The sequence below is a fragment of the Hippoglossus stenolepis genome, chromosome 21, assembly GCF_022539355.2.
Source record: "Hippoglossus stenolepis isolate QCI-W04-F060 chromosome 21, HSTE1.2, whole genome shotgun sequence".
Classification (NCBI taxonomy): domain Eukaryota; kingdom Metazoa; phylum Chordata; class Actinopteri; order Pleuronectiformes; family Pleuronectidae; genus Hippoglossus; species Hippoglossus stenolepis.
This window is the reverse complement of record NC_061503.1, coordinates 17,854,581-17,863,784: the sequence shown is the minus strand read 5'-3', so window position 1 is coordinate 17,863,784 and position 9,204 is coordinate 17,854,581. Positions and strand designations below refer to the sequence as shown.

Below are 9,204 nucleotides of genomic sequence, written 5' to 3'. Positions count from 1 at the left end.
TTTCCAACTGAGGGGCTAAAGAAATATGATAATTTTACTCACAATGATCCATGTTACCTGATGTTAGCATGGTGAGGGTCACAGTTCACTTCATACAATGCGTCACTATTTGCTTCATGAAAAAAACAAGCCTGCTCGCTCACATTCATGAAGCTTTGACTCTAATATCTTCCTGGGGATCGGTGTGGAAAAAACCAGAAGGTTAAAGTCCCTTTTGCATAATTGCAGCAGACACATTGTGAATAATTTACCCTCAAACTCAGTTAAATATTGCAGCGTTTCCACACAATCTCCGTATTTGGTTTCATTGGCCTGGAACGGAGAATTTCTTCCTCACCTGTGCGGCCGAGCACTTTAACGTATGCGATGAATCCACCGAACACTCGGGAGGAGCTGGAGCCGTTTGTTTATGGACTGAAAACAGTTTTTCTCCATTTCCATAAAAACAAAAAAAAATGACTCTGCAGTGCTGGAGGCTCTTTTTGCAATCTGGTGAGCATCTGATTGTTATTTGGGCCTCGTTGTGCTGTTATCATGACGAAAAACACTGCGCCGGGGCCCGAGGGCTCCGCACAGAAACCCAGAGAGTTCTAAATTAAGCCTGTGACTGACATCCGTCGCAATGTCGGCGAGAAAGTCTATAATCAGAGCTGGCTTTGTGTCGGCAGTGGGACCATCCATCGCTCAGGAAAAAAACCCTATTCTGGCACGACCTCAGAGCTGGAAGGTTGGAGACAATAGGAGGGAAGAGCTGTCTATTCTCGTTACTTATGAACCTCTTGGCTCGCGGGAGGAGAATCGTGCTCAACATCAGAGTTTATCAAAGTTACAGCAGCAGCCAAATCAATACAAACATGAACAATTCTTCGCGTATTTCAGACGACAGCAGACCGAGGATTGGGTTTCCTTCACACACGTAATAACCTTAAAAACGTAGCTTTGGTACCTGTTCGTTATGAGTCGTGATGATCGGTGCATCGTTCCCGAGCAGCCGCCTCATCCCGTGTAAAACGTGTCCGCGTGTTTTCCACATGTTGGCAACCGTCAGCCCAGACCCTCATTAACACTGCTAACGTCTTCCCACGAGCTCTTCAGCGTCATGCTAGCTGTTGCCAATGTCATAAAATATGACTGAAGAAGAATTAGTGAACAGCCAGAATCTCAGCTTGAAGAGATTTTTATAATTTATGACAAAGTTCAGCGCAGCACACACGCTCAAAAAACTCTGCAGCCGCTCTCCAGTCCCCGGCTCGACCTGTGCACGTGACGGCTACAGAACCAGCCGCTTTACGAGAGTTCAAACTTTCCTTTTACCAAATATTCTTACAACATTAATTAAAATGTGTGAAAAGTTATTGCTCGGGGGGAAACAAACCCTTTACGGCCTCTCATTAACACCATTCGGACGCCGGAGGAGCTTCGCCATGCCCGACTTCGAAATCCAAGATGGCTGCGGTCTTTATCAACAAAAATAAAAAGAATCTGTAGTTTCTACTGTTTATTAGCAATTCTGTCTTTAAATCTGTCACATACAGAGTCAAATTACTGTCTGTGGACGCGTTAAGATGCGTGAAATTACGCGTAATGCGTCATTACGAATGGGTTTTGCTAACAATGGCTAGCTAGCTAATGTAAACATTGTTCCAACGGTCACAATGATCCATTTGACTGCCGATCAAATTTTAGCCATATTTAGATATTTAGCTATCCGCCCAAACGGAGTTCTCCGAAATGTGACACATCTGTTAGCGACTGGCTAAAGGGAACATTTACATAAATCAACGTTTTTCATAAAGGAGCTCGAAAACCAAAATAGAGTTCAGTGGAAACTGGCTTGAATCTGCCTGTGTTGCAGACATATGGTTTGTAATCGTGTGCTAACATGTGAAAACAACACAACTTTACAGGGTGATTATATGTCGACATTGTTTGTTCTTCTTCCCTAAAGTGGTTAAAAATAAATAGCATATAGCTCAATAACGTTTTTATTAGACAATAGCCAGAACCATAAAAAACAGATAAAAATACACATTTTCCAGATTAAGCAAGAATTCTTTTTCAAACTATCGGTTGAACACACTTCAATTCAATTTTATCATTGTGGTAAAACTACAAAAAACAAGTAATCGAACGTGACAACCGAAATTCCTCAAAGCCTCAAAGTCGTTTCTCTTTGTCGTTTAACTTAACGAGGCCGTCGACCACAGCAAACGGTTCTGTTGTGAGTCGTCCTGCAGAAGAAAAGAATAATGTTCTTGATAGACCAACATTATTTAGGCCTCATCTGACAAAGTTATTATTTTTAATTCAGCGTTATCCCACGGACGACCAGTTGGCTGCAGCTACAAACCCTGATTTGAGGCTTGAATAAATCTGGACGGACGTGTATGATTATGGAGGCATCTCTGCACCACAAATGAATGGGTACAGCATGTGTCAAAGAGACGATATCGACCAAGATAATCCCTCCACGTCCCCGGCTCTTTCTTCTCCCAGAGCCATTCTTCTGAATTGCCTCTGCTCAGCATAAAGAGCTGGACATTTTAAAGAGGCCACTTTGATGCTAATGAACTCTAATCCCATCATTTCCCCTTCAGAGGATTTGTTTATTCTCCCTCAAGAGGGCAGTGTTTGAGTGAGAGAGCCTCCATCTGTCAGCACTCATCAAACCACCGGGATGCCAAGAAAGTTGGAGGAGAGCGCACACGACGTCCTCGGTGCATTTTATCTTATTCAAACCAGATACGAGGATGTAGAATATCGGCTTCACCCTGTTGGAGGAAGGAGTTTTGTAAAAGGTCGGTGGATTTCTGCAGGAGGAAGAAGAGAGCTGGTATTTGTGAAGATGTCATTATAGTTTGAGAGGTACAACGCTGGGTAATGAGTGTGAGGCATTAATGATTAACTCGTGTATGCGGAGGATGTTGCAGCAGTGGAACAGCCTCGTTCCTCTGCTTCGCCCTGAGACACGGTCCAAAATAAACCAGCTTCAGAACAAAAAAAAAAGGAAAAAGAAAGAAGCCTAAATGCTTTGGAGACACGTAATGCAGCGGAAATCATTAAGAAGGGGGAGAAGATGCATTTGTACACTTAATTCCAACAACAACAGCACAGTGGGATCCTCTGTCTCACGCTTCACATTCACTGCTCCTCTCCCTTTTCCTCTCCCCCCTTCTTCCATCTCTCCTCCCATCTCCTCTCTACTGTCTCCCCTTCTCCTCCTCATCACCTCTTCTTCCTTTCCTCCCCCATTTCTCCTGCTCTCCCCTCAGAGTCTCTTCACCTTTATTATCCTCTCGTCGTCTGTCATTCTGTCTCTCGCCTCCCCCTCTTATTCTCTCCTTTTTCTCCTCCTCACTTTCCCCCCTCTCCTCTTCTTTCTCCTGCTTTATGTTCACCCTTTCCCCTCCTTATACCTCTCCTCTTATTCTCTCCTCATCCCATGTTTTTTACCTCCTCTTCTCTCCCCTCCCCTCACTTTTGCCTCCTCTTTTTTACCCCCCTTTTTTTATTCTCACCTTTCCCCCATATTCTCTTATTTCATCTTGTCTATTTTTCTTCTTCTCTCATTCCCCCTTATCTCACCTCACTTTTTAATTTCTCCTATTTGAACCTCACCCTTTCCTCTCGTATCCTTTTTCCACATCTGTTTTACTCCTTCTCATCTCATCTATTTTCTCCATTCTCTTATTTTCATCCTTCTTCTCCTCTCTCCTCACTTTTTCCTCTTCCCTTTCTTCTCTCCTATTTTCTTCTCACACTTTCCCCCTTTCATCCTTTCCTCTCCTCTCACTCCCTTTCCCCTCTTTATAACCTCTTCCCCTCCATCTCTTTTATTTCATCTCTTTTCCTCTATTCCTCTTTCTTTTATTACCCTCTCCTCCATCCACTGCTGCTCTTTTCCTCTCATCACTGTTCTCCCTCTCCCTGCTCCCCCCCCCCTCCCCCTGTTTTTATCATTTCCCCTCCTCTCATCTCTTTGTCATCTCTCCTATTTTATTCTCACCCTTTCCCTCCCTTTAACAACTCTTCCCCGAATCTCTCCCCACTCTCCTCTCCTCCCTTTGCGCACGCACCCATCTCTCCCCACCTCCTCGTTTCTCAATGAATCCTTCTCCCAGGTTCGACCCCTCCCACTTCGTGTAAGCACTTAATTGTCAGTCTTGACGAAACTTGCGTAAAAGCTTAAATACCGTGCGCGCCTCTGTCTTTCTCTGAGGGTTATCTCTTGTGCGTTTGTGTGTGGAGGTGCCAGTGCGTCTTTTCCTCCTTCTTCCACCTCCTTGTGCGCTTCGGCTCATTTCGTGCCGCTGACCCAGCAGCATGCAGGTGTCTGTGGCCCTCCTCGTCTCCAGCTCCGCGCTCCTGCTGCTCCAGGGATGCTGCACCGCCGTGAAGGGATGGAAGGGACTAAAAAACGACGCCACGGAGATTTTACCGGAGTACAGAGAAAATACCCGGACGCCCCCACTGGACGCGAACCTTCCGCAGGAGAGCAACGGCCGAAATAACACAGTGAATAACAGGGCGAAAAACGGTGGAAGAAACGCAAACGCAGTCTCCTACAGTGAGTATCCAGTAGAATAATGTGTTACAAGTTTGACGTGTTGGGAAAGAGAGGAAACTGAAAGCAGAAGATCGAGAATTAATCGTGCGTAAAAGTGCGTAAAATTGTTTTAAAAAGGCTCAGTGGGGTTTATTGGAAGCTTTTACGCGTAGATGTCAGGACACGTTTCAGGTCAGTATCAGCAAAACATTTGGCTTGAACAAGAAACCACATGTGAAGTGAACATGAAAACTTCCATAATACAATTTTCAGTGAGGACGAATTGAATTTAAACTCCTGCAATATTTAGAACTTTAGGTTTAAGTTTGGGATTTTTGTCAAAGAAAATATTTTCCACATTAATTAGGTTGATTTTAGTGTTTGTGTGAAGTGTGCGTCAGTGAAAACTCTTCATTTAATATTTTATAGTTCTAAAATAGGTTTACACGTTCTTCAGTTTTTTTTCACAGAGGGAATAAAATATTTATTTACTGAATTCTGACCTTTTCAGGTAATTAAAATAATAAAATCTGCTCCTAGAATCAAAAGATAATTTAAAAAACACGTTGAATTCAACACAACCCGACTTAAAAACGCTGAAATTCAACCTGCCTCTTCTCTTTCTTTTTGGAATCAGACTTATTTCTCACTCCGGTTCCCTGATTAACAGCAGCTCTGCTCGGAGGGAAACTGTTTTCTTGCTCAATCTGTTGCCGGAGTTGAGGGTGAACAGCCGCGCACACACACATTCTTGTGGTTTCTTCCCCTATATACAATTTGAAGTGGGGCATTCACAGAGACATCAGGGCGTTTGTCTTTCCAGGTTATTTCCTTCTCTCTTTAAACTATTAGTCAAGCTCTACTTACGCCATAACTATTTGATTGCAACAACATGTCCTAAATAGAAAAAACCCACAGATTGTTCTAGAGGAGAACTTGTCTTCTGGTTGGGAAATTGTCTTCTAAATACTTAAACACCGCCTGTGAGAATGACTCCCACCTGTGACCATGTAAAGGTGGATGGAGCCGTGCATGTAGGATAATCTCACACTTGCTCTATCCGAGTCAAGATGGGTGGTGCGGATGTTGTTGCCTTCACTTAAATCACGGCCACTCAAATGGGTGATGAGAGGAGAAGATGATTGAGTGCATTACAATAATGACGGCAGACGGGTGGGGGGAATAACAAGTCAGGATCTGTTAGTGAGACTCGTTTATGTCTGTTGACGACATCAACACGTCAGGAGATGGGATGAGGAATCACATGCGTAAGATGCAAATCCAAAGACAAAAAAACGGCTGAAAAAAAAAAAAGCATCCTCCTTGTTTTCATTCGGATGAGCAGCAACATGTGTCGGGTTTCACACAGGGAGGCAGAAATCTCCTGGATTATTCTCCTCATCAGCCTCTTAGCTTTTGTCCCGGGACGGCTTCTCATGGTCCCTGTGGGGTCACAGCCGAGGCTTTGACCAGTGCCTGGCCTCGCTCCAGTCCTCTCCCAGGGCTCGTCTCTCACTGGGGAGACGAGCAGCTCACGCAACCGTACAGTAGTCTAGTGTGTGTGAGGCTTTTTCCTCTCCACCCTCATTAGTCATTATTTTTACAGGCTGACAGACGAGAGCAGGAAATGTGAGGCTGGATTAGAAACGCAGAACAAGACAACCTGACTTTTTTTTAGATACGGTGCTAACTGGTGCAAACCGCTATCCGGTGCGTGCTTTTAATGCCGTGTCCTCCTGCGGTCCCGTCAGTGGCGGCCACAGAATAACACTAGATCAGATTCTCGGGGGGGGGCGAAAAAAGAGAAGTCACCTCACATAAATCCTTTGTTCAGCCCTTTTCTTGCCAAGAAAGCCGCAGAGGAAAACAGATCCCTCTCCGAGTGTATCATTTCTTAACCGACAGTTCCGTTGCCCCCCTTTTGTTTAAACGCGCTGCTTGTAAAAAAAAAAACACACACACAGGACAATAACTCATGCGTACGGCTGTTAAAAAGCCGAGGCTGGAATATAGGATTACAGGCCGAGTGTGTTGTCTCAAATCAGTCTGGCAGATGTCCAGCGTGTTCAAAACTGTACAGTTGCAGCACGGCCTTAAAATAACCAGACAGCTATTTACTCTTCCGACACCACATACATTTCCTGAGGGCCAGCGCAGAATGCCAGCTTTTCCTTCCAGCCCAAACCTCTATTAGGGTTTGATTGAGCTGTTTAATGGTCCTCTGGTCTGGATTTGCTATCAGCTGATTGCTGCCAGCTGGATTTCTTCGTCAAGCCCCACCGTCGGCTAATGATCGGACCATGAAGGCAATTCAGGGACTCTGATATGATCTCACTGGCTTGAATCTGGACTTAAAAACACACACACATTGTTGAGTTAGGTCGAATTTATGAAAGAACAACATCAGATGAAATGTTAAAAATAAATGATTTCTGTACCAAATAAACAGAGCCAGAGAAATCAGTGCTCATGCTGGACTGTGACAGAGCTGCAGCACTGAAGCAGTTAACCTGTCCACTCCAGCGTGCGGCACTTCAAAGTGTTTGTTTTGGGCCGACGCCATGAGAGTAACCGTGATATCCTGCTCCTCAACCCCCCAGGTGCCTCGGAGCTGAGCTGCAGGGAGCTGCGTTCCACCCGTTACATCACCGACGGATCCTGCCGCAGCGCCAAACCCGTCAGGGAGCTGGTGTGCTCGGGCCAGTGCATGCCGGCACATCTCATGCCAAACTCCATCGTCCGTGGCAAGTGGTGGAGGAGCAGCACATCGGACTACCGCTGCATCCCGGCTCACTCCCGGACGCAGAGAGTCCAGCTGCAGTGTCCTAACGGCAACACTCGGACTTACAAAATCCGCGTGGTCACCTCCTGCAAGTGCAAACGCTTCAGGCCCCACCACAACCAATCAGAGGCCAAGGAGGTGCCGAAGACGCAACGCGGCAAGAAGCACGGCCGCTTGTCTCAAGATCGGAAAAAGAACAACACGCCGCTGGTGGGAAACTCGTACTGATGCAGCTCGGCAGCATCTGAGGACAAAGACTGAAGCACATTCACACACAAACACACACACACACACACACACACAAACCAACATATCTCCTTCAAATACGGAGGAGATGCAAGTTTAAAGATAGCAAATTCATAAGCTAATTGCTGGGCTGACTTTAAGTCATCTGTTTGTTTTTTCAGCCACCTGTGAGCATATTTGTGAACTTTGCTTATTTGCATGACGGGATGAGTCGGTGCCCGGGCCCGGCCCGACTGTGACTGGTCAGGAGATGTAGCACCGTGATGGATAATACGAACCGAGTATCTGATCACCCTAACAGCTCAAAACCTCCCTGGACTCCATTCTCTCTTCCACTCAAACTGATTTCGTTTAAATGCTCCCCGAGCCCTCGAGTCCATCTGTACAAACATCCAGAGGATGCAGAGCTCCGCTGCACCGCCGCTCTGTGAGAAGCTGGAAAGGTGTACCTCCGCTCCAAATTGGTTGTAATCCATCTCCTTTTGGCCGCGTGTGGAGGAGATGGTGGCAGCTCAGGGGCTCTGGCGGTGGGATGTTGACAGTCTTGGAGAGGCCCAGGCTCCACGCAGCTCCCCGACAACCCACTAAAGGCCTCACTCATCGGGACAGACCTACCGCACTCTCCACGCTGCATCAACCCCGACCCGGCCTGTCAGTCACAGCGGCGGCTTTCCCACGACCAGACGCAGTGAGTCAGGAGAGAAAGCAAAGCGTCTCTCAGCGAACAAACACCACAGGGGGCACTGGGCATTCCGGTGGCTCCTCTTAATTACTAAATGAGCCCAATCCTGTGTTAGGATTTAGGTCATGAAAAGCCATTTCCTCCGGCCAGTTCCTGTTTGCTGGAATCACACACAGAAAGCGCACATGTGTGTAGGAGGCATCAGAAAATTGTGCGTGGTCGTGCTGTTACCTAGGGGCAGAGCGCTCTCCAACACGCCCACACTGGAATTCTTCTGGAACGGGCCAAGCAGAGCAGCGAGCGACCGTTCGCAGCCAGATAAAAGAAAAAGAAGAATTCTGTGTCAGCCTGCAAGATTCAAGACACCTCCACTCGGCTCTGCTCTGTAAATAACTCCGACAGGAAAGATAGGAACAGAAATAACCTAAAAGAAAACAGCAATTCACTTTTTTAATCATTGTATCGACTCCGAAAATCCGACAGGAAGAGGAAGTCGGTGCCAACGCCGACAAACACGACCTCCTTCCTCCGACCAGACTCAACTTCATGAAGAAGATTCACAATGTTTCCACAGATTGTTCCGCTCATGTTGCTTCCTGATTTCGGTCGTTCTGAGAAATGTTTGCTTCTTCTCCCCCAACCTCCTCCACGACTTCTAAATTTGAAATAGCAACTGGAAGGAGCTGCGATGCAAACCTGGTGGGGGTCGCCTCCTGACGTGGGGTGTTGAAGTAGGTCAGGAGGGAGGGAGGGAGGGAGGGAGGAGGGATGGGGGCTGTTCTCTACAGACACAAAAGAAGGACTGCTATAAAGAATGAACTGCATATTTATTTTTTATTTCCACATTTAAATTATTTATGCAACCTTTTTGTAGTAAATGATAGCCATTATTGTCATATAGTGTGATAGAGACTTTGGAAATGAAATACTGTACAGTACATGAATAAA

General features: G+C 46.1%; 1 protein-coding gene across 1 annotated transcript; it reads left to right on the top strand.

The window, feature by feature from the left end:
• Window positions 1–3,812: 3,812 nt before the first annotated feature.
• sost (sclerostin) lies at window positions 3,813–8,955 on the top strand. Its single transcript, XM_035144985.2, has 2 exons — window positions 3,813–4,567; window positions 7,147–8,955. Exons 1-2 carry the CDS (start codon window positions 4,324–4,326, stop codon window positions 7,554–7,556), a joined length of 654 nt encoding a protein of 217 aa, XP_035000876.1. The 5' UTR covers window positions 3,813–4,323; the 3' UTR covers window positions 7,557–8,955.
• The last annotated feature ends 249 nt before the right edge of the window (window positions 8,956–9,204 follow it).

Excerpts from the sequence above, each read along its gene's own strand:
- sost (XM_035144985.2), top strand. The coding sequence starts at position 4,324 with ATGCAGGTGTCTGTGGCCCTCCTCGTCTCCAGCTCCGCGCTCCTGCTG. Across the intron at positions 4,568-7,146 it reads CGCAAACGCAGTCTCCTACA|GTGCCTCGGAGCTGAGCTGC; the intron begins GTGAGTATCCAG and ends TCAACCCCCCAG.